Genomic DNA, 27,369 nt, shown 5'->3' on the forward strand with positions numbered 1-27,369 from the left:
CAATTTCATTCAGACAGACAAACCAACCAACCAACAAACCCCAAAACTGAAAAGATGACAATACCACATGCAAAACTTATTTTGCTGGATGCATATAACGACCGTTACCCTGTTTTTAAACATGAAATCTGAATCAAGTTACACTTGTGATGTCATAGTGATAAGCAATACTCATGCATCCCACTTCATTATTGTATGAATGCTAATTGTTGTACACTTCATTTTTCAATTACTTTGAGGAAGATACAATTATTAGACTAATGATTTTTCAGAATGGTTTACTAATACCTATTTGACAGTAACTTATCATTAATGTGAGCAAAATATATTTTCACTGCTTATTGTTTCGATATATGCAATTTATATGATCAATAAAAATGGGTGGAGTAATAATTTGATGCTTCAGATTTACTCTATCTCAATTATCAGAAACACAAGTATTCAATTAAAGACAAATGTTTGTACTTTAAATCAGGCATATTTGAACTATTTATACATAATATTATTTAAGCCATTGAGCAAGCAACAGTAAAAGTAAATATAGAAAAAAAACTGTAAATCTTACACTCATTTATACCATCTGTTAGCAGATACATCATAGATAGATAGATAGATTCTTTATTTCCTCCATTCATGGAGAGCTTAACACATTTACAACAAGTATTTACATCATTAATGTATACAATAGATAATAATATGTGTATATTAATATATGTACATGCATATCAACAACAATAGAAAGACGATTTTATAATTAGACACTCACAAACTAACAAACTAGTCTCAGCAATAGGATTGCTAATTGATTATTCAGGCGATTGTCATCTGTAGTTGATAGCGTCATTTGAAACAACGTTACGATTTGTTCTAATGGTGTCTTTCGTATTAATTTAATAAAACACTGAAACCCCTTTTGGTAAATGGCTAAGTTAGCAATTATTTGTCTTAATATCTTTTGTATGTTCAATATTTGTCCTGAAGAAACTAAAAAGTTCAAACATTCTTACAATAAAGTAATAATTATTATCATATAATTTATTATCATACCATTTTGATTCTGACATAAAGAAAACAAATCAATTCATCCACAATGTCAAGTTCTATCAACTTCCGTCCAAATGGCATAATTTGTACAATGAATGAACATCAAATCGTTAAATAATAGCACTTTATCAAAAATGTTCAAAATAAACCAAAGGAACGTTTAGAAGCAACAATGAACACCAAGTCACAAACCTTATGCCAAATTGAAACATGTACAAATTGAACTAACTGAACACGCAACACCATTCTTGTGAAGTTTTGAAACAACAATCAACACCAAGGCAAAAGAATGGATTTTCAAGAATGTTCCGCATAAAACCCTTAATTTGTCAGTAAGAACTGAGCACATCTATTGATTTAAAACAGTTTTTTCCCTTCTTTGAGACGCGCCAAATATCTACCCTTTCCCCTATACGAATTTTTCCCCTTTTTATTAGATTTTCCCCAAAAACAATAATATCTATAAAAAAAATGTATATATTTTTTTTAAACCTTTAATTATATAAGTTAACCTGATCCAGTGTAGAAATTAGAAAAAATATTGCATAATTAAATTATTTGTTGCCTAGAACTTTTTTTAAAAACAGAAATATAAGTTAAATTGATTATTTAAGACTTTCCTTATTTTCACCAAAATCTGGCGTTTCGCGCAATATTTTACTCCTCAAAAAAGGCCAGGCTCTTTCCCCAAAATCAGATAAAAAACCCTGAAACCTCCATGCATGATTTTTCTGATATGTTGATAATCTTTAGTTTTAAAATTAATACTATTGTTTGTGTAATCTAAAAAAACAACTACAAGCATTATTAAATAGAATGCCTTGAACATTCGTCTATCTTAATCATACAAAACATATGCAATGTTGATGTTAACACACACATAACACAGGAATGGACCCCACATGTATATGCAAAGGATCCTGTATATATAAACCATATGTGTCCTGGGACCACAACAATTTCTAGTTGCTGTAAATCCTTCACAACAAGAACACATGAAACATGAAAAGCCATTGTTTCATGTTGTGTGATCCTGTACCCACCTGTCTGCCAGACACCATGGCTGCTACACCTTGAACCAATCTGCCAAGAGTTATCACAGCTTTATGTCAAGAGAAACCCTGTTATTTCAGTGCGTCGTTTTTTCAAGAATGCAAAACATGAAAGTGGAGAAGATAGTTAAGGAAATATTTTACACAGATGCTTTTACTGTTTACCAATAATGCTGCTTATGCTTTGATTGTTTTAACGACATGAATCAATAAATAAATAAATGTGTAAATTTTTTGTTTTGTTAATGCATTGGCATATCTTCATTTAAAGATTGATTTAATTAAGGACAAAGACATGGTCACATTTGCTGTATAAAATTGTCAAACTTGTAATATAATTGATTCAAAGCAAATAAATCTTTTAAGTCATTCCAATTGTTGCTCTTATGCATAACATAATGTCTAACAAAACCTGGTGTGATGTTAAGATGTTCCTAGTTTAAAATGGGGCCTTTAAGATAGTGTGTCAAGAACACTTTGACTTAAAATTACTCCCAAGTAATGTTATGGACATTCAAGGGCTAATACTTAAGGGGATTAGCATCAAACATTAAATTTCAGTATGATACATGTACATTAATCAAGGCTTTTTGCCTTCATGACAAAAAATCCCACCAAAGTCCTGTAATTGTCTTGAAATTGAAACTGAATATGTAAATTGTGTACCAGTACTCACACTTGCACAGAAATGTTTCAGTAATGTCAGTAATGGAACATGCACTAGAAAAATGTTTGTGGAATATTGTTTTCTGTAAATAATAATTTATGTTTATGGTAGGAGCATATAAATGCTTTGTGTTGACCTTTTGGAAAATGTCAAACAGAAGAATGCTTTGTAAATTCTGTCAATGGTGGTAATTTACAAGGGGGATGCCGTATATGGATGAATTTTTTGCATTTAAAACCTGCTGATGACATGAAACCTTCTAACATATAATAAGAACATATAAACAAATATTTTGACAAATGTAAATACTGTCTGTGTACATATAAACTTAACTTGTTTTGCTAAAAGTGTGAGACATTTCCTATATTAACCCATTTATGCCTAGTGTCTAGAAAAAAGGCCTTGGCAAACAGCGTAGACCCAGATGAGACGCTGCATGATGCGGCGTCTCATCAGGGTAATGGGTATGTGCTGTTTGCTTGAAGGAATTTCTGGAAGAAATATTGCAAATATAGAAATAAATATACTAGACATCCTTAATTTTGGAAATAAATTGATCCAATTTAGAACGATGGGAGAGTCCACTTGGCATAAATGGGTTAAATGAAGGCTGGGAAGCAGAGATGAACAGTCATTGTGGACACAATGGGTGCGGTCATTAGTTCTGCAATTACAGAAACAATTCAAGTATCTGCCCGTATCCCAAATGAAAAGCCTAACTCTGGGGCTAAATTTTACCCAGATAATTCTGACATTTATAGCAGTAATGAAATGTACATGCAATAAAGCTACAAGAGGAACATTAATTTTGGAAATAATTTATCACATTTTTATTCTTCTATTTCTCAGTAATATGACATGCATTCAAGAGAAACCAATAATTCTCCCAGTATAAGAAGCAGCAGCCCTTCTAAAGTTACTATCTTCCCTGCCACACCCAATAACAAACTCATCAGGAAACTTCTGCAAAACACAAAAGCTGTGAAGAACTTCTTCCCAGGAAGCAATGGGGTTCTTAAACAATGGCTGTTCAAATGACAGATACCCTTAACCCATTTATGCCTAGCGTCTAGAAAAAAGGCCTTGGCAAACAGCGTAGACCCAGATGAGACGCCGCATGATGCGGTGTCTCATCACGTTGACACGGTCTGGGCTGTTCGCTTAAAGGAATTTCTGAAAGAAATATTCTAAATATAGAAATAAATGTACTAGACATCCCTAATTTTGGAAATAAATTGATCCTATTTAGAAGGATGGGAAAGTCCACTAGGCATAAATGGGTTAACTCTAACCAAGCAAGATAAGTTTTGGAAGATTAATAGGCGAGGGAAGGTTTCTTTCTCACTTTCACTGTTATCACACCAATAACCAACAACAGCTGTATTGTTCACTCATTTCTTAGATCCTGATGTACAAAATATTTACATCAGAGAAGGCTGTATATGCTAATAAGAAGACAATGTTGGGTAAAATAATGCATCAAAGATGCAGAATTGTTAGATTTCAATGACTCAAACACAGACATGATATTGAAGACAGTCATGAAGACATAACAAGGAAATAAACTACACATACACTTGAACCAGAATGTCAGTGAAGAGTCTACAATTTTAACCACTCAGAAACATTTTGACGCATTTTTTGTAGTCCCATAGAAAGTAAAATTTAATTAAAGACCTTTATTACTAGATTCAAGTTTTAAAGGCTTCATTTCCAACCCTTAGATACTGATAAGCAGCAAACAGCATAAAACCTGAACAGACTGCAAGTTACCGGTACTCACAGCAGGGGTGTCAATTGGCCCAAATTTGAAATCCGGAAAACTAAGCCGTAGGATAAAGGGATGAGAGGGCCCAACCCCCCGAGCCCTAGCTTATTGATCTTTTTTTATAGTCTTTCTACAGTACAGCCAAAGCGGAACAAACGTATTTCGCGATCCGCGGCGGCAAGGTGAATCGAGTCGATGCTGCGTCAGTCGTTGAAGCCGCGTCAGTAAGTCGCATTTCGCCGCGAAACTTCGCATCTGTCCGCCGAGGCATGCCGCGATCCGCGACATGATGCCGAGTCGATGCGCATCATGAAATAAAACATCTTTTAAAAATTATTAGTTACATGTAGTTAACAAATTTTGAAAGAACAATTATAATAATAATTAAAATCATAATAAATTTATTGTGCGCGGATTGTATTAGCATATACATGTAAGCATAGTTAATGTGTCTGGCCAATTAAGTTTGTTTCCCGCCCATAGTGTATGTATTTCACACATAAACAAGGTCGCGTAAATATGTTTTCGCACATACAAGTGGCCAAGGCTCCAGCATATGATGGATTTATAAATTAATTGCATGTTGATTTTGCTATTATATTTAATCTGAGAAAATTAGCAGTTTGAAGCCACATCGATAATCAAGACGGTGACGACGTATTTGTTGTTTTGTTAATTATCAGCTTATTATAACTATTGTTTGAATATGCGTATATAAATAAGTTCTATTTTGATCATATTATACAGTTAATATCGCTACTAATTAACCGATAATCTCGTATATTCCAATTTTGAAGCAAATGCTGGTAAATATTTACGATACACAAACATTCTCGATATTTCCTTTAGTATCAAATACATTTTGGCATTTGTTACTATTTATAGAGATGATGAAATAAAGTCTAATCAGGGCGTTTTTCCACTGAACACGCAATTTACGCCTGACGTGATGTTCATGTATTTATACAACATAAAATACACCCAAACTTTCCAAACGACGTTCTTCATGTCTGCATACTTTTCGCGCGCTTTTTATGAAACAAAGGATATTTTAGCACTGTTTATTTGACACTAGAATTTGCCAAAGGTCGCGTTAGCATTAAAATTCGGAAGTGTGTTTCGGATTACAAATTTAATAATGATAAGCGAACGAAACATTAACAGGTGCGCGTAATTAATTCTACGCTACACATACATGTATGTACATGTTGGTGGATATCTTTTCACTCGATCCGCCGCGTACGTATGCGGCGGATTTACTCCGCGAAAGTACGCGAGGTAAATACAGACTCAGCGTCGATGCGCTGATCGATGCCGAGTGCCACGGCGATACGCCGCGTCAACACACGATTCGGCCGCCGCGTACTAATTATCTGGCCGTGGTGTAGCCGCAGATTTTGTTTGTGCCGCTTTTGCTGTACTGTAGGTGCAATTTCTGGTGAGTACAATGCGAAATATTATAAACCAAACCATCCATAACACCGCAGGTGTATTTGTCATTCTAAACAAATGATATTAAGAACTTCGAAATGTAATTAACAAACCAGCGTATCCGAAAACGACTGTCTGAAAACATGTCGCGATACATCATTTGCAAATGTAATTAAATATGCATATCGTTTGACTGCAGAAAATGAAAACCACTAACCAGTAACCTAGCAAATACGCAGTCAATATATAATTTGATTAACATATTGTTTTAAAATATGATATTGCAGTGCTTTACTTTGCCAGTGCCTGCTCATGTCAGTGCCAGCCGCTTACCAATCAGAAATCAATAAATAAAATCGGTACCAAGCGCAAATGTCCGGAATGCCGACGATGCTATAACAATATACGTTCTGAAATGATCCCGCACTAAAAGAATTTTGTCCCTACCCCCACCCGCCTTAAACAAACTCATCGGATTTACATTCACCTCAAAATCAACCCTGGACGGCTCAAATCCGGATTTCCGGAATAATCCGGAAAATTGACACCCCTGTCACAGGCTGTTCTGGTTTTATGATGTTTGCACAGAGCCATTTTCACTTTGCTTCTGAGTGGGAAAGGGTTATGTGACATTAAAGTACAGGTACAGAGCTGGTAATTAAGAAACACATATATTTTTAGAAACAAATATTGTGGAAATCCAAAACCTTGTTCATCATAGTTTCTGATGATTTGATTGATGTGATTTTTTTTCTTAATATGATGTTATTAAAATAAATTCAACCAGTTGTCCAACAAAGTTAAATTTACTACAAAGCCATAAAGAAACCAGACCAAATGCAAAATATTTTAAAACTCCATATACTACATGTATTAATTTGCCATTTAATACTATTATTTTTATCATAGTGACATATGACACAGTGTATTATATCAAACTATTTTTTTTATTGGCAGGGGCCTTTGCAAGTGGTGATTGCGTTGTTTTCACTTAAATGGGTTAATTTGTGCTATCAACTACTTTAAAATTAGGAATAAAAGTATTTTTTAAATTACATGTAATAAGATTCAACTTATGATGCAATTAATAAAAAAACTGGGTTATTTTTGGGGGTTAAAACCTTCAAATGGGAATTTTAGGTAGTCGTTTGTGAAAACACTTTTTGAGTCTGGAATTTTAAACCCAAATTCGACACAAAAACACACTGTTACAGCTCCTTACAGCACCCAATTCCCAAGTGACTCCTCAAAATAATGATGTCAGTCTGAGTAAAGTTACATGCACATGAAACAGACAAAATAATGATGTCAGCCTTAAAGGGATCTTTTCACGCTTTGGTAAATTGACAAAATTGAAAAAAGTTGTTTCAGATTCGCAAATTTTCGTTTTAGTTATGATATTTGTGAGGAAACAGTAATACTGAACATTTACCATGGTCTAATAAAGCCATTATATGCATCTTTTGACGATTTTAAAACCTAAAAATTATAAAGCGTTGCAACGCGAAACGATTGAATAATTTGGAGAGTTCTGTTTTTGTCGTTAAATTTTGTGAAACTACGAAGATTGCTTATATAAGGTATAAAATACTTCAAGTATATATACTCGGCGGAATAGCTCAGTAGGCTAAAGTGTTTTTACTTCAGGACTCCAGGGGTCACTGGTTCGAAACCTGGTCCGGGCAATGTTCTTTTCCTTTTTTAAATTTTATTCTTGATTTTTTACTGGAGCTTTTACGATCCAATGTTTACATTTATCGATATAAAGCATTTAATGAATAAGTTAAAAAATGCCAAAATCTGTGAAAAGGCCGCTTTAAAGTTACTTGTACAAATGTACATGAAACAGATACATGTACCATGAGGTGTTGGCATTTTTATTGCAGGATCCCAACATCATCATTGAGAAGCTCTGGGTCAAATCAAATCTGGGGGTTAATGGCTTCAAACAAGATCAGTTTATTAAAAGTACTTGGTAAAAATGTAATTTACAATGTTCATTGCCCTAGAAAGGTCGTTTTTTATCAATAAATGTCCTACGTTTAGCAACATAAAAAGTTTTGATTCTACAATAAATTCACATGCACTGCACCATGGGGTTACAAAGGTGTAACATCTCCACAAATAAATTATGATAACGAATTACCTACTTTTAATAAAACCATCAATTAATAATTATGGCTAATAACAGTTTGCTTACAGAGAATTAATAACACATTAAACAGTTCTTGTTATAGGGGACCATAAGGCACATGAAGTCACCTATCCGAAGTCATCCTCTTGCAGGGCTTTCCTTTGACCCGAGCTCCCGGGTTTTGACGCTTGAAAATTACAGAATACCCTAGTTTGACTCTTGAGAAAATTACGTCATGCGTCACAATTTACCCAGGGGAATGTACCGACTTGCGTCAAAGAGATCAAAAGTTATTAAGAGTAATCGATAATTGGCTTGGGACGGATTATCTTTTGGTAGACGCTAACCTATATCGCCCGTTTGAAGCACAAGTCCGCCCAGTAGGCGGAGTTTTGCCCATTGAGAAATCTAATAATGACCAATTAAAACACTGCTGGTTCGATGACGCGTGTATCAACGTTCCATTATTTATCTGAGCGTTTGTTATCAGCTGTTTGCAGAAAAGACAAGTATTCAACCCACCAAAACAGAATGGACTCACCCGCATCAGTTTTAATTATATCCAATATATAATTATAACATCCCTATCCACAATATTTTGAGAAATACTTGCACAATATGTCAGAATGTATTTCCAATGCTGAATACAGTGTACCCAACCCTGTTTTATTCCATGTTTGCTCCGTTCAAAGACGCGCGAAAGTTATGCTGGCATATGTACTGTCTACAAAGTAAATTTACACGCTTTGCATCAGAGGTGCTAATAATAACCATAGAACTGGTATAACTGACCGTGTGGCAAAGTGACAAATTTGGATGCTGCATCTGCTAATTGATTACAACATAGGTGTAATAATTGACCATTTGAGACGGCATAGAAAATCGGCGTGTTTGTCGCACGTCCTCGGTAAAGATGGCACATGAAATAATTAAATCCGGATTTGAGCCGTCCAGGGTCGATTTTGAGATGATAGGAAATCCAATTAGTTAGTTTAAGGAGGTATTTTGATGGTAAACGGCTGGCACTGACATGAGAAGTAACTGACGAAACATCTTTTTGTTTTGTTTTAAAACATCTTCGCTACTTTCCCAAAACCGTACCATTCTACGAACGTTGCTATAGTTGTCCGCCAACTATAAATTATCTATTAGCAAAGTAAAGCACTGCAATATCATACTTAAAACAATATGTCAACCGAATTATATATTAATTGCGTATTTGCTAGGTTACTTATTACTGGCTTTAATTTTCTGCAGACAAACAAAACACATATTTTATTTCATTCGCAAACGACGTATCTCTACCCGTTTTCGGATACGGTATGGTTCGTCGATTTTAATTTATTTCCAACGGTCTTTATAACATTTTTTATAGAATGACAAATACACATGCGGTGTTACGGATGGTCTGATTGATAAAATTTTTGCATTGTACTCGCAAGAAATTGCACATAGAAAGAAAATAAAGAATAACAATAAGCAAGGGCTGGAGGGGCTCTGCCCTCTATTCCCTTTATCCTATGGTCTCTTAATCTCTGCTTAATTTTCCGTATTTCAAATTTGGGACAATTGACACCCCTGATATATATAATTTTACATGTATGTCACTACAAGTGCGAGTGTATTTTTCACAATGTTGGTCACAATGTATGTTTGCATTATCTCTTTTATTGACTGGAATATATTAAGAAATAAATGTTTAGATATTTGTAAATTTGTTGCTTTATATATATATATATATATATATATATATATATATATATATATATATATATATATATATATATCAGTAATTCGCTTTAAGTACAAAAGATCATTGACTCTCCTGCGTTATTATTATGACTCATACAAATTTGATTTTGACTATTGAAAATTTGGTCCCAAAAGTCATTGACTCTTGAGATTGGAGGTCTAAGGAAAGCCCTGCTCTTGTCATCACAGTTGTCCATGGTCAATGAGAGGCAATGATGCATGGCATTGTGTCTACTTAGGGCTAATGGGTTTACCAAGTGAGCTGCTAAGTGCTTTTTAATTGCTTACTAGTTTGAATACCCTAACTCTTATATGTGCACCTACATCTGCTTGCTTCAAGACAGTAAACAAAATTGTGTAATTATCCCCACGCTTTTTGAAAAGCGTGGGGATATTGTGGTTATCTCCGCCGTCCGTCCGTCTGTCTGTCCTGGCCACTATCTCCTCCTACACTGTAAGCACTAGAACCTTGAAACTTACACACATGGTAGCTATGACCATATGTGCGACCCTGCACTATTTCGAATTTTGATCTGACCCCTGGGTCAAAAGTTATGGGAGTTGGGGCGAGGCCGGGTCAGAGATTTTCACTCATTTTTTATGTTATTTTACATTAACTTCTTCATTTCTGCACCGATTTACTTTAAATTGATACTAAACCTCTCTTATGACAATACAGTCAATCTCAACTATGCATGGCCCCATGACCAACCCTGGGGCGCCCCGCCCACATAGACCACACCCACCCAAAATTGCCTTTTACTATAATTTCTTCATTTCTACACCTATTCACTTTAAATTGATACTGAAATTTTCTTATGACAATACGGTCAATCTCAACCATGCATGACAATACTGTCAATCTCAACTATGCATGGCCCCATTACCAACTCTGAGGCGCCACACCCACATAGGCCACACCCAGCCAAAATTGCCTTTTACTATAACGTCTTTATTTCTACACCAATTCACTTCTAATTGATACTGAACTTCTCTTATGACACTACGGTCAATCACAACTATGCATGGCCCAATTACCAGCCCTGGGGCGCCCCGCCAAAATAGGCCTCACCCACCCAAAATTGCCTTTAACTATAATTTCTTCATTTCCACACCGATTAACTTTTAATTGATACTGAACTATTCATATGACAATACGGTCAATCTCAACGATGCATAGCCCCATTACCAACACTGGGGCGCCCCGCCCACATAGGCCACACCCACCCAAAATTGCTATTTACTTAACTTCTTAATTTCTACACCGATTCACTTCTAATTGATACTGAACTTCTCTTATGACGATACAGGCGATCTCAACTATGCATGGCCCCATTACCAACCCTGGGGCGCCCCTGGGTTAAACATGCAGCGTGGAGATACGCGTCGGCCTCTGCCGCGCCATTTCTAGTTGAAGATTTTTTTTAAATTGTTTCCTTAAAACCTTTAGTGCAAAAGCAGTTTAAAGTGATCTTTTCACGGTTTGGTAAATTGACAAAATTGAAAAAAGTTGTTTCAGATTCGCAAATTTTCGTTTTAGTTATGATATTTGTGAGGAAACAGTATAACTGAACATTTACCATAGTCCAATATAGCCATTATATGTATCTTTTGACGATTTGAAAACCTAAAAATTATAAAGCGTTGCAACGCGAAACGATTGAATAATTTGGAGAGTTCTGTTGTTGTCGTTTAAATTTACGAAACTACGAAGATTGCTTATATAAGGTACATGTATAAAATACTTCAACTGTGTATACCCGGCGGAATAGCCGAGAGGGCTAATGCGTTTTACTTCAGACTAACTCCAGGACTCCGGGGGTCACTAGTTCGAGCCCTGGTACCGGCTACTTTTTTTTTCATTTTTTTAATTTTATTCTTGTTTTTTTACTGGAGCTTTTAAGATCCAATGTTTACATTTATCAATATAAAGCATTTTATGACAAACTTCAAAATATGCCAAAATCTGTGAAAAGGCCCCTTTAATTTCTAATAGTAATTAACTTTAATATTTCATTAATGACTATGTCTTGCTTATTTTTTCTTACAAGAAGGAAATATGCAAACGAGATTTTTCTAAGCAGTCTGCATTTAATGTATTGCAATTATTTAATTGCAACTTCTATTAACTTATTTATTTAAGCTGGATTACATTGAAAGCGTAAGGCTTATCAAGGCAATCGAGTCTGTTTCCTGGGTCTAGTGTTTGATTTCTTGTGTCATTTGTACAAACAGTGCATAGACACACAATTATAACAAATACAGTCATCACCCCATTAAAATTGGCATATAACATTGTCAATAATGGTTCATGGCAGATATATAACCCCTGTTATTTCATTATGTAAACTCTGGTTTACAGCCCATCAAGTTACAAGAGTAGAGACATACATGTAATATACCCATACAAACTAATCTAGTACTGGATGAATGGAAAATCTTTCAGTCCTAACATACAGTTTTAATGTTATTTAAACATTCTTCCATAATTCTAAAGCCATAATACTATAATTTAATAGTGATAATAGCGATCCTTTGAATGCCAACATTCTTTTTCTTACATTTTCTAAATGGCCACTAAAATTTGTATACACTTTCTAATAAAAATTATTATTATTACAAATGTTCTCTCCTACCACCAATAATTTGGCCACAAATTCAAATATCTCAGCATAACCCAGCGATTTTCCTCCTTCTTTATAAAGTACCGGTAAACGGCACTTTCCCAATTACGAAAAAAATACAAATTTCCCAATTGCTGTCCTTAAATTCCCAAATAAAAGGTAAAAAAAAATTTATTTATTTTTTTTTTAATTTTTTTTAAGCAACATTTAGTTAGTTTCCCTTTGCAGCTCTATAGCTTGAACCTAGGTTTATATAATATTGACAGCTTGAAAACACTTGGTTATCAATTTTAAAGTATTAGGGAGCAAAAAATCAAATACACCAATTTCCCAATTTGATGTTTTCACGACTCGATTTTTCCCAATTTTGAGGTTTTCACGACTCGATTTTTCCCAATTGGACCGGTACGGGTACTTTTCCCAATTGGACAAGGAAAATCGCTGTAACCCCAGAGAGCCTATAGGACCAAGGTGCTTGCAATAAATCAGCTAGTTGCATACACCATTTGCAACACAATGCAACATTTATTGCTACCAGGAAATCTCTTCAAGGCACACAGCCACCAGGTGATATAATGTGCTTGTAGCTCATAATTGGGACATCATGAACAACTCTTCCTCTCTTTTAACAACAATGCTGCCAATATGTACAAAATGTATATATACAGTGAGAGATTTATTATAAATATTTCCATGTGCGTAAACCAGCAGGGGTCTTGATGTTTTCAGGGGAAAAATATGATTATTTAAATAAATGTATTTACATCTTTCTTGCAAATGCATGATTTTATTCTTTACAGAACTTTTTTTAGCAGAAAACATTATTTAAAATCCTGTGTTTTCAATATAGGGATTTTTAATTGTGTTTATACGTGTTACTCATGTATTAGTAGAAGTCATAATTTAGGATGATTTGCTATTGAGGCCAACAAAAACAGGTCTCTTTTACTATGGCTCTAGTTGTAGAATTCTGATTAATACACAAATACCATACATATTTTAGAACATGATGTTTATTGTATATGAGAAATGACAGGAATTCTGCGCTTAAAATGACACCGCCAATCCATTATAGCCCAAGTGATTGAAATTTGGTAACAGCTGGGCCGGATAATTACATGATCAACATGTACAAATGTACCATTAAGCACTTTTCTTATTTTCCAAAAAACAAGGTGAAGGAGGTATAATGAACTTTGCAGACCTTATAAAATGGAACACCACAACTTAAGTATTTAACATATTATTGAGTCTGTCAGTTTGAACAAGAGTAATACATAAAGGAAATGATTTGCAAACAGAGAAACGTACAGGTCCTTGTTCAAGGTCAAATCAGACACCGGTGGAAGTTCCCACATACTGGTAGGCATTATAGGCTAAGCATGTTTATCATAATATAAAAATTAATATGCAACAGGGAGCATCCCCGATATGACCGCGCGCTCAAAAGTGCCCTTTTGACAAAATACTGCACGCTCAAAAAGCCCTTTTGACAAAATAGCCCCCCTCAGCCCTTTTCAAATTCGAGCTGAAGCACTGTTATTGTGTATTTTATTAAGAAACACAGAATGTCAAATGGAATTAACTCTCATATGCGGGTAAAAACACAATAAAATAATTTTCACAAATGGGTTTTATAACTAATTTGTTAAGAAAATAATGGGTATAAGACTGCTGAATATTTATGACAGGAAAAAGCAGATGATTTCCATGTTGAAGAAGTGGATAACCAATAAGTAAATATTATTTCTTTCAATTGTTTTTATAAGATAAAGAAATATATTGTGCAATTATATTTTCATTTTTTAAATAAAGTCAGTGCAATACTGAAAAGTGCTGTTGTTATATTTATATACCATAGTATTTCAGAAACCTGACAATACTATATATAATCGTTTATAAGGTACATGTAAATCAATTTAATATTAAAACCAAAATGCATAAAAATGTTACTTGATAATTGACCCCACTGTTTCTGAAAAAATCTCACCTATTTTTAAAAGTTAGAGGGAATAGCCAGAGTGAAAAAATGTGCAAGTTAAGCCTTAAACAGGCTTGTTTTAATTTGAATCATTGTTCAATACCATTATGCATACGAAAAAGGATGCTCATGATATCAACGACTGTCAACACACACAAACAATAAGAATTAACAATTATATCACACGTAAATGTACAGTGATACTGATAACGACACACTTGACAAACAGTTACCGGTATGTATCACTTTAATCGACTCAAGTGTATCTGAAAACAAAAACTGCAATACCCTTGTTTGTAAATAATTACGATTGTAATTTGATTAACTCTCATGTAGGAGCTGGATTTGTGTATGGCTATTTGTACATAAAAGATTCTTAGTAATTGGTAATTTTTTATTTGTGCATGAAATATTCACATCTTTCAGCTTACATCGCATGCCACTTTACCATCACATGGGCTTATCTCACATGGGTTAAAAAAAATAATATTGTAACACCTAACTGGCTAATAACCATTCATCTAAAAAAAGTGACTGTTTCATGTACATGTAATTATCACCTTTGTTGTAATTATTAATAGCCCATACTTACCTGGAACATTATTAAATAACTGTTTTGAACATTATTATTTAATTAGTTGTTTTTTCTAATGATATTATATAACACATTTTTAATGTTATTAATTACATGTTTTTAATGATAAAGAATAACTGTTTTTAAACATTATTAAAACATGAAAAAGGATGAATACAATGATGTCTATTGACTTGAATGCAGAATTTCTGAAATTAACAATCGTTGACTCTTCAAAACAGATATGATCCGAGAGCAATTCTTCTAAAAAGCAAACCAACAATACTGGTGATACATAGCTACATCTGTCAACGGAACTATTGATTTGCAAGCTAAATCCAGAATCTTCCTGCCTCCCTCTTTATATTTCATGACTCAAGACTTGCTGTATTGATTCCAAGCTACAAAAACATGGGCCATTATTTTAGCAAAAAAACAATAGAAGCCTTGACTCACAAGCTGAAGAGATAGTCTCACAATGCTTGTCAGGCATCCAATAAATGATAAAACACAGGGAAGTGACCTTCTAGAATAGATCAGATTCACTACGTAACATTTTATTAACTATTCCAAGCATGAAACTGTTTAATTTCCTTGTACAGAGAACCTTTAATGAAAACAATAAAATGCAGAATTATATGAAACATAAGCTCAAATGAACCAAGAAGGACACTGATTAGTCAGCCAAGGATGAAATGCAATAGGGCCGCTTGCATAACTCTTATGGCTGGCAGGAGGCATTTAATCCCCAGTCAAAGAGTTAATTTGTACCAATCAATGAGGCACATGGGAGCAACATGTGTTGGAGAAAGCAATGAACTTAGGAATGGGAAATGTACAAAGCTGCATTGAAAAGAGGCAAATAAAAAATGTTGGAAATCAAAGAATGTTTATTAAATTGAATAATTGTCAGCAATTTGTCATCACCAGAATGAAATATATTAACATATGATCATTACTAACAAGGTTCAATGTGTATATTTCTGTAAAAAAGGAATTCAGTTTGAATATTCATAAAAGGCAACTTCAAATGTTATCATTTTTTACAGACTGCAAGTAGCAATTGTCTGTATGTATTTGTCTTAATACTGGTTTAATTTTCATTAACACGAAATTAGAAATGACAGTTTTCGCTAAAAATGTGAAAAGTTACCATTGAAATGCACTTCACACTAAGCAAACATGGTTAAAATAATATTGGGTAAATTCAGGAGGTTAAAAGTGTCCATTTAATATATTACGTAAAATTTAACAACTAATATATTTTACCAGTATAACTTGTAATACAAGACACTTATGACATTATTTCAATTATATTATACCACACCTTGTTTTTTGATACCCTGTTTAGAAACTTGTGAACATACTTCAGTCATTATAGTGGTTGCTTATTTAACATTAAACATATAAATGATAACATTAAAATGTATTTCAACAAAAGTAACAATTATTATACTTATTGCTGTGTCATTTGCATAAATATTACAAAAAGGCAATTGTATACACACAGTTCTCCCTAGATTTAAAAATAATGTACTGTAAAGTACAGTGTATACATTTTCAATGTTTGACTCACTATTGAGCAATTTATCTACCTGTCAATATTTTAATTGTGCATGTCTAATAGTAAAGATAAACAAGTAAACAACAACAACAATGTTTAAGTCTAAAACTATTTACCTTGCCCTAAAACAGAGTGCAATCCCAACAAAGGAATTATTATAAGTAGATATATGTCCTTCATTTTTACACTTTTGCTCTTAATACTTTTGTATCAAAACTACATCTATTCGGTTTTCAACGCTGGATATAAAACTACACTCGATCTTTCAAATGAGCCTTACAACTCTGTCAGTGTTTTATTCCTACGCGTTGAAGTAGTTCGCCTCACTGTAGAATACGGGACTCGTTAATGTATAGAGCAATAAATCTTAAAAAGAATCTGTTACGCAGTATCCCTTATGTTTCCAGAGCATATTTTAAAAACAATTAAAGTAACATATTTTCGAAGCTTTAATTGTAAAAATACGGAATACATTAAAATATTGTGCGTATTGATATCCAATTACTTAGCGTTGGGGTAGTTGTCGAAATAATGAATCACACGGATGTGGGGTATGAACAAGGGAACGGTGTTTACTATACTTACAAAAATGAAAAATATAAATTTTATGAGCTTATTTCATAAATCGATATACAGGAATGGCATAAACTAATATAATTTTGAATTTTAAAATAAACTATTCCCGCCGCAAAACAAAACAAAAACTCGAGCAGTGTTTATCTAATATGAGTGAAGTCGGAAATTAGATAATTATCTTCACTCACTGTAAAGCGGTCAGTGTATCAAACAGGTAGTAATGAGATAATTGACACGTAAAAAGCAATCTGATTACCGATACACATGTTATCAACGCCTAGGTATTTACATGGGCAATTTATAAATTAGACGCAGCGTGCAGGCCCCAATAAAACCTAGGCAGCGATTGTTTATTTGAACGATGCATGCATTTTACACGCGGTAATGTGTTTTGATAAAATGCGTCGATGTCTTATTATATTTCAATCACAATATAATTGATAATAATAAATATATTTAACCAGGGACCTATCAAAATAACTAATGATTGATTAAACGAACCTTCTTCGTGAAAATGACTAAATGGTAAATCTTTTAGCGTATGTCAACACTTTTCATTCACCATTTGCTCGAAATAAAAGTTGTTGATAAGCAGCTAAAAATAAACCAATGTGAATCAGAAAAATTATTTAATCAAACTTCGCGTAAATATTAAAATCTTTAGCCACACAATCAAAAGCGTCACCAGCATCCTACTCTCACACTACCATCACCACCGACTTGAAATGCATGTAAATGTAAAAAATATTTGTTTTAGGTTAGGAACATAAAGGAAAAGCAGAGACGTAAATAGACGTTATCTACGTCTCTGGGAAAAGATAACTTAAAGATTTATTGAAATAATAATGATAATGATAATAATAATAATAATAATAATAATAATAATAATAATAATAATAATAATTAAAATAATAATAATAATAATAATAATAATAATAACAACAACAACAACAACCACAACAACAACAACTACTACTACTACTACTACTACTACTACTACTACTACTACTACTACTACTACTACTACTACTACTATTATTATTATTATTATTATTATTACTATTATTATTATTATTATTATTATTATTATTATTATTATTATTTATATATTATTATTATTATTATTATTAATAATATTATTATTATTATTAAGTAAATGGTCATTTTGAATGGCTTATCTTCCCAAAATATACTATACACATACCATTTATATCGTTTTACATAAGGTTGAAGTAAACTAATATCGCAAAGAAAATCACGTGTTAAACTAAGAACACGCATTAAATAGTTGCTTTAAGAATAACGGTTATATTGAATGTAACAATATAAAAGACGATTTCCCACGGGATTAAGGTATAATGAGACCTGTTGTTAAAATTGTTTAATAATATATCGTATATGTGTTTATTGATTAATATGTAGCACGACAAAGATTGAATTCGAGTTTAGTAATGTTTAACCAACAGACAGTGTGACTATGGTTATAAATAATGCTGTTGATGTACTTTCCATGCTTATCATTCACATATCAAAACAATGTTATGACTTGACACTGCTGATGCAGCATTCGCGCTAGGGATAGTTAGAGGAGGAAACCTTGCTCAAGATAACTTTAATCAAGGTATGGTCAATGGCGCGACCCTGTCCTGTGGGAGCTATATATCCCAGATGACAAACTGAAAGATGCGTTCCATCTTGCCATTAAACAGGTTGTTGTCGACATGTGAAAATGCTTTATGTTGGGGCCGGTAATGGGTAGAAATCAACGTTTCTTAAATGGAATTGACGGGCACATTTTATAAGGATGAACCCCTTATTTGTTTTGTAATGACATCTCAGTTCGCATTTTTATGTTTGCATTGTTTGCGACGTTGTTCTGAATACATGCAGGAAAAGATGGACAATACAATAATATTTTCTCTGTTCTACGTTTCACAACAAATTAAATGTCCATAAATTGTTAACACGTTTAAATAATTATCTTTAAACATTTATGAAAAATAATGTAAGATAAAAAAAACTACCAAATTGATCTTTTATTGTAAAGATAAATGCACTTAAATGGATTAATATTAAAATCGTGACTACGGGTCTAGATAAAAATGCTCTGAGAAAGAATGCATAACCATTCGCAATCTCAATTTTTCTTCGTATGTCAATGGGGAATTTCTAATACATGTTTTAGATTTTGTTATTCTTGGAACGCGAAAAATAATTTTCATAAATGCGACATAATTACTTTTGATAGAATTTCGTTCAGTGAGGAAGAAGAAAGAACCATGCTAAGTATAATTATATTGATTTACGAGACAGCTGGACTAATGGGTCATTTGGCAGAGGCGTATCCAGAATTTTTTCCGAGAGGGGGCTCAACTGGGGAGGGTGCGGGAGAGGTGTCCTCTTCCGTCGTTGATTTTTTTTAAATGGTACCTTCAAATGATGCAATTTCATGCTATCTAATCAGCAGTTTGAAACTAGTATGTTTTGCTTTGTTCACAATAAAAAAAAACATACGATGTAATTAATATAAATGCTGATTACATATGTAGTTAGACTGCATCACTCGAGCATTGGGTATATATGGAGAATGCATGTGCCACAATCTAATACTTGTAACACATTTCTTTGCGTTGCGTCGGGATGTGTGTCCCTTTCTTACTCCGATCTGCTTTGAATAAATACTTGGAAATTTTAGTGATGAATGGATGATTTAACCCATTTATGCCTAGTGGACTCTCCCATCCTTCTAAGTTCGATCAATTTATTTCCAAAATTAGGGATGTCTAGTATATTTATTTCTATATTAAGAATATAACTTACAGAAATTCCTTTCAGCAAACAGCGCAGACCCTGATGAGGCGCCGCATCATGCGGCGTCTTATCTGGATCTACGCTGTTTGCCAATGCCTTTTTTCTAGACGCTAGGCTTAAATGGGTTCTTTAAAGTGATATTATGGGCATTGTTCACTGTTGCATTGAGCTGAAAAGAATTAACAGGTCAAAAGAGTTAGTTAAAATGTGGTTACTGACCAATTATCTGCAACTCATCTTGCTTCCAGTTGTTTATAAAACTAAATTTTATATTCGATATTTTACGTGACTCACCCAGTCCTGTAAGCCGAAATGATCCGTAAAACAAAATAGTGTTTTTGTGTCGTATGAACGAATCTGCACTAAAACTAAATTTAGGTTCACATCGTACATGCATGATCAGTTGTCAAACGAAAGTACGGTTGATATTCAAATGCATTATTTTCTCTTTCCGGGATATTGTTTTAGTATGTTGATGCTGCATTAACAAATATAAGTGTATATGAAGTGAAAACATCGAAAATAAACAACGGTTGCGATAGACACCTTTTAACTGTTAGATGCCCATAATATCACTTTAATACTAAATCACAGTGACAAAACAAATCTATGTTCACATGATGATGTTACGACACACTCTTTGACTTAAAGTAAATAATGAATAAATTATGCTCTTGATATAATATGAATGGATAATGATTTTACAGCCGGTAACAAAATACAGCTCGTATGTCTGTAATATTTGATAACCAAACACCTGTGATTGTAATGAAACACACTAGCCCATTGTTAATTAAACTTAAAGAAACAACAACGTGCTTTGAATATTGATTAAGAAAAAGAACAACAAACAACCCTTTGCCCATTGCTCACAGGTATCATCATCAAGTCATGTTTTTACTTATGTTGATTTTATGCTATTATTCTTGCTTCAATCGAGCAATTCATTATCTCCATTGTTCAATAAAACACAACTTGCCGCAAACCCCAATCGGCTATGCCAACACCAGTAGGAGGCTAGGGGTTCAATACTCCTATTGATAAAATGCCAAGATGGGTGCATTTGAGCATAACGACTTAATCAGCTGTAGGATTTGCTTGGATTTGACATCTTTGAGTTTCTAGTTGTTTTTTTTACAACATAAGTCAACAAAAGTTCTTGTTTTGTTTCCATGTTAAACTTAAATAACCATTTAAGAAGTTTCGGAAATCTTCGTATTTAGATTTAATTAAATGTAATATTAATTGTAATATTACATTATGTGAAAAATAAAACTTGACAAGATCAATAACAATCAAATTTACATACATGTATCTATGACTAAAGGCTTCTTGTCGCTATTACTGACAATATCAGGCGTGCACACAAAGGCTTCTTGTCGCCATTATTCATGTATAACTGCACACGGTATTGCCAATATTAAGGGAAAATCCGACAACGTTTAATTTGACTGTCATCGATGTGATTAAGATATTTATGGTGTAAATAATTGGAAACAATCGCAAATGAATTGTTCCTTGTAAAAACCAAGCCAAGCGCTCGAAGCAAATCGGTGGTATTGCTGATAAAAACTATGGGCAGCCAGACAAAGCGGGATTGATGTACCAAAAACTGTGTTGGAATATCAACACTCACATAGGTTTGTAAATTGCATCAATAAAATACCACCTCAATAGATCTTGAACAAATGTATTTTCAAGCACCATCCGATTTCTGGACACATGCGATACAAAGCTTTGGTACATAGCAATGTATGACTTATGTTTGATTGGCTGTGTCTATCAAAACTAAATAAATTCATAAAGAAATAATAATACTAAACGAACTTTTTGACGTATGGTTACAAGAAATCAGATAACGATCTTAATGAAGAGGTAATAAATCTTACCGAAAAAAAGCAATAAGCTTGGTCAACCATATATAATTAATTGAGAATATTTCTTAAATATTACATGTAATGACTTAACTACTATTTATTCCGAAATATACATACCACATAAAATGTTAAAAAACACATTAACAAGCAGCTGAAACAATATTCTGTTCAGATGTAAAAATATTGTAAATACACCAATTATATATCGTCCTAATGGCGCAAAAAGGTACCATATGACATATTGGTCAAAAATGACATTTCAGTATATTTCATTATGACTTTGTATAAGCTACATTCTGTACAGATATCTAAGCTGTAGCTTGTAGGGTGCTAAAGATATAGGACTATGTAAAAAGTTACCAAGTGAAAATTACAATTTATTTATGCACAAAGGTACCATATGACATATGGTACCTTATTGCACCAAAGGCGTGTGGGAAATTTAAATACATATTAGTGCAAAAAAGAACCATATTACGCATTGTACCTTTTTGCAGACATGAAATGAATATGTTCACAGTTTTTTTTTATATAAATATGTTAAGTTTGTACCTTTTACCACAACTATGAAGACACTCTACAGCCACAGATAACAATCAATTGTTTTATTTTGTACCTTTTGACTCAACAATGAATACTGATTATACACTATACAGACACTAAAAACACTATCAAACTTTCCTCCCTAAGATATCTTGTTATAAGCAGGTGATAATTATGAGGGCGGAGAGTTTGCACCTTCTTTTGCACGCTGGCAATGCGGATACTTGGATAAAGGATGACACTTCGATAACAGAGAATAACAAAAACCACGTGCGAAATATAAGTTCCTCTTTTTTTAAAATTAATATCCTTAATTTAAGATTTTTGAGACATGGTCCATGGTGGAGTTGATAAATGGTATATCCTTTTGTATTATGAAGAAGAATTTCAAGAAAGAATGATACATTTTTGCCAAAATATGAGAACATTCCATCGGAAAACAGCCTAAACTGGAAGATCAGTACCTATTTCAACCCAATAAACATACTTTGAAAAATTGCAAAACAGTGTTTTAAATAATTACAGTGCTTCAAATACTGAAATGTTGATATTACTAATTGAACTATGAACAAAGATAGCGCATATTTTAAAACGAGATATGCATTTTTTAGACACTTGCTATTCCAGCATGTAGATTTATTACTGTGATTAAAATACTGAAATTTTGATAAGGTTAAATGAAATATGAACGAAGAAAGAGCATGTTTTAAAAGGTGGTATGCATGATGTTGATGACACATTGATAACGGACCCGTCGGATAATGGAGACTTTTAATAAATCTGGTACTCTGATATGTTGTAGACCGGCGAGAGTACCGGTGTAGTAGCAAAAAAAGCAGACGAGTGTATATAAGCTCCCGAGTTACAATCGTTATAAGGAAAATAAATAGAAACTTCACGCTATAATGGTCAGATTTTATTTACCGAGATGTCGTGTCTTAATTGAATATGACACGAAAAACAAAATCATGCTCATATTCCAAAGGGATAAGAAAAATGAAGCAAATTTCGTTTATTCGTTTTTCATTTACGTCAGTCCAGAAATTGTAAATTTACATGCTTTCTATAACAGTTTTTTACAGCGAATTTTGCACGTCTGGTTCAGTAAAAAATGTTATCTGTTAAAAAGTGTCAGGTAATCGAGAACAGAGGTACCATTGTTATTGAGATGACGGCTTAACAAGCGTCCATGAAAATGTGGCATCCGACTTTGTAAAATTTGGGAATTTCTCAACTACGTCAGTGAACTTCAAATTTAAGATGCTGTAACATTTATAGACATATTGATCTTGTAATTCGAATATATGTACCTATCATCTACTTCATGCTGATTTTCATGGGTCTTTTTTTCATATAATCAACCGTTTTTCCGCGAATTTTTGTCTTCGCAATTCGAAGTGCTATACCATTTATCGACCAAGCAATGTTCCGTTTCCGAAACCCAAATTAACAGAAAATAAAAGCGAAAAAGCTGAAGAACTCACCTCTCGCGCGTTGCTTTTGTTGTTCACTGTTATCGAAGTGCCATCCGTTATCAAAGTATCCGTATTACCGGCTTGATTTGGTGATTATTTGAGTGAAGAGAGCAGACACATACTGAGATTTTATACATTTAACTTAGTACATGTTATTCATAGAAGGAGATGGAAAATAATAAAACTGAAGGTATATTTTTATTGCCAAATTCAATTTATATACCAGTTAGCAGTAAAAGCAATGAAAACATAATAATTAAAATAATACTTGCATCCTTTTTGAAAGAGTTGATTTCTAAATTCTTTATTATAAAGCTAACATGGATGGTAGTAATTTATTTCTGGAAAAAGTCACGAAAAGAACATATTTTAAGAAATTTCTTAAGTTTCAAAAGTTTTTTACTTGAACAGTATGATCAATTTATTCACTTTATGGTGGTATTTGCTTTACAGAAAGAAGATGAGGTTTGGTCCGATATAGAAGTTTATCTTACATTTACACAAGAGGAACTTGTTGGCCCTATGATAGCAACGCAACCAAAAGACAATGATTCCGACACTACAGAATCGGAAGATATTCTATTAGCTGATCTTGTTAGAAAAAAGAAGCAACCAGTTAAAGGAAACGTATCCAAAGTGATAGTGAATCAGATCATGATGATAGTGCTGACGATGAAAATCATAATCCTAACAAAGATGAGATCAATTCAACTGATTCAGAATTCTATGTTAAGAGGCTGAAGACAAAAAAGAGACTTGTGTAATTGAAAAAGCAAAGAGAAACTACATGGAAAAAGAAAACCAAGAAATTGAAAAATCGAAAGAAAAATAACATAAAAAGAGAAAAAGTCAAAGTGTACTTGCCAAGAAATTGAGAGATAAAATAATATTGTTGCAAAACCACAAGTTCCGAACCTGAAAGCCATTAGCCGCACATTTCTACTTTCAGGCCATTCCCAAACGGAATGCGATTCAGTCCATTCAACCATTGAGCATGCCAAAAAGTAACGCCAGTGTTTGTCCATCACAATGGTGTACTTGAATTTCTCTGGCAAAAATCACAGCCATACCAATGAAATGCCATGGACTTTAAAAACTTTGTGAAGAAAAACTGTAAAAACCTGAAAACATCTGTCACTGGACAAAGAATAAACTGGCTTAAGGTCAAGTGAATACAAAAGAGAAGGGATACTCAAAGATCAGTATTTGTTAACTATAGCTTTAACGACAAGCAATTTCAAATACAAGTACAGAACACATTAAGAAAACAGAACGGCGTTCATAACACTTGGCAAACTTGTGAGTCAGATTTAAAGCGTTGTTACAACAATAAAAAAACTGCTGATATCGATTTAAAAGAAAAATGACTTTGTAAATTTACGCTGCTCAAAAGAAATCATTTCATCCTTAATACGAGTCCATACTGACGAGCTGTACGAAAAAGGATTTTGTACCAATGGAGTCAGCTGAGGGAGATACTAATATCGAGTGAAGAATAGTGACAATAAGGATATTATGGTTCTTTGCAGTTTTGTCAAAAACTGAAATTTGCAAGATTCCGAGTTTGACTTTCAAAAATACTATAGTTTTTTAACCTTAATAATACTATTATTGTTTACCTTTACAGATGTGTCACATCTTTATAAACATTTATACTTTACTTTTGTTAATAAAGTATAATCAACATATTCACTTTCCAGTTCTGTGTGGTGCAAAAAGGTGTCATAGTTCATATGGTACCTTATTGTGCCTTTATAGAATGCAACACACACACATAGTTTATTCAAAAAGGACCCAAGTGTAGATATGGTATCTTTTTGCATTTTGTTTACCTTAATATATAATTATGCAAAAAGGAACCATATGACATAATTGATCAATTATCGCTTATTGATAACTGCAAGCATGAAGGTTGTATTGATATCTAATCATTTGCAAAATTACAGTGCTGAGTTGTACGTAATTGATTTGGTATAGACTTTGAAATCTTTAAACGAGATTTTCTCAAAACTATCAAAATGTCACATGGTACCGTTTTGCACCAATGGGGCGATATGATATAGCTAGATGCACTCTTAAAGTCTTAATGACAATACGATACGAATTTGTACGTATACGGTCAATGAGCTTAAAATTCTTCAATGAGAAATATACCTAGTATTTATGGAGTTTGAAACACCAAAAATATTAGGTACCTACTAACCGTCATATAGTTACTTACTTACACAGTACTAAATAATTCGTAGGTATACTATTTATTTGTTAGTAGGTTTTTACTTCATCCTAGTTTAACCCGGACGTTCAGCCATACACCTTTCTGTCGGCAGAGAACCTTACAATTAGATACAACACGAAGCATCCCGAACGTAATGAACACTGACTTCATGCACATTCTTTGTTTTCGCAAAAAGTCTTTGAAGTTCGGGTTTTACGAAGCATGTGCTGTTAGTGATATCGGGGAGAATTACCTGGACTATTCCAAGGAATGGCGTTAAACATACAGCGAGCTGAAACATGCATGCTATTGATATCGTTGTTATCATGACGATAACGGTGCGAACTAGAGTATGTCATGCAATAATTACTGTTTCTGATGATATAACAGGTAATTGATGAATCAACCTTCATCGTTTGTATATTCAATTACAATTTATGGATATTCAATTAAAATTTATGGTTTTTATTATATACTAGATGATATATTGCATTAAATATTCATGTTGGAATTTCTAACAAAACAACATTCAATATCAACACACAATGATATTTTGAAAGTCAGTTACAAGCATAGTACTGAGTAACCAAAAATTACAATAAAATGTTATATTTGCTAATGTATATAGGACTTAAACTGTATTTTAAGATGAACGGATGCAGTTGCAAGCGAGTGATAAAAAAAAACCTAGCTAAACAAAACTTTAGTAGTAGTATATAGTATTGACAGACCTGTACGCTGAAGCGAACCCCATATCGAAAGTCAACCAGAGCCGTAACCTATTTATGTCACGCTATAAATCAAAGACATTTCATTTTCTTGGATACATTTCTACATATATTGGTGAATGAATATAAATAACTGCATCGCGGCATATTTTAAGGTTCAAATGTTTCAAATGCATCTTACAATAGATGAAAATAACTCTCATCAGCCTGAAATTCAAAATTTTGACGCCATTGTCGCTTTGTCACGTGACAAGTTTTCATTTGGATACTTTCGGATCGACCTTGACATTTCTTGCTGAAATTGTAAACATCACTTTCGTTTTCTGAAATCAATTATTTGTGATTAACAACTTACGTCTTGTGAAAAGACCGATTTCCAAGTGAATCAGGTAATTTTAAATATTTTTTACTTTGAGTTTGTATTTACATTACAATATGTTTACAAAGCAAGCAAGAATAATTTATAAGACCGGCAAATGTCATTCTGAATTTGAAAACACTTGAGCACACGGTATATTACTAAAAATAGAAATAACGTCATATGACCGTAAAA

The 27,369-nt window shown here is 33.2% G+C and overlaps 1 protein-coding gene across 3 annotated transcripts in view; it reads right to left on the reverse strand.

The window, feature by feature from the left end:
• The window catches only part of LOC127867771 (neural cell adhesion molecule 1-like), a 119,661-nt gene extending 102,777 nt beyond the window's left edge, over positions 1-16,884 (reverse strand). For all 3 annotated transcript variants that reach the window (XM_052409155.1, XM_052409157.1, XM_052409156.1), the window contains exon 1: positions 16,708-16,884. In XM_052409155.1, the coding sequence (XP_052265115.1) occupies positions 16,708-16,771 (64 nt within the window). In that variant the 5' untranslated portion in view covers positions 16,772-16,884. The remainder of the gene's footprint in view (positions 1-16,707) is intronic.
• Between the last annotated feature and the right edge of the window lie 10,485 nt (positions 16,885-27,369).

The sequence above is a fragment of the Dreissena polymorpha genome, chromosome 2 (genome assembly GCF_020536995.1).
Source record: "Dreissena polymorpha isolate Duluth1 chromosome 2, UMN_Dpol_1.0, whole genome shotgun sequence".
NCBI lineage: Eukaryota > Metazoa > Mollusca > Bivalvia > Myida > Dreissenidae > Dreissena > Dreissena polymorpha.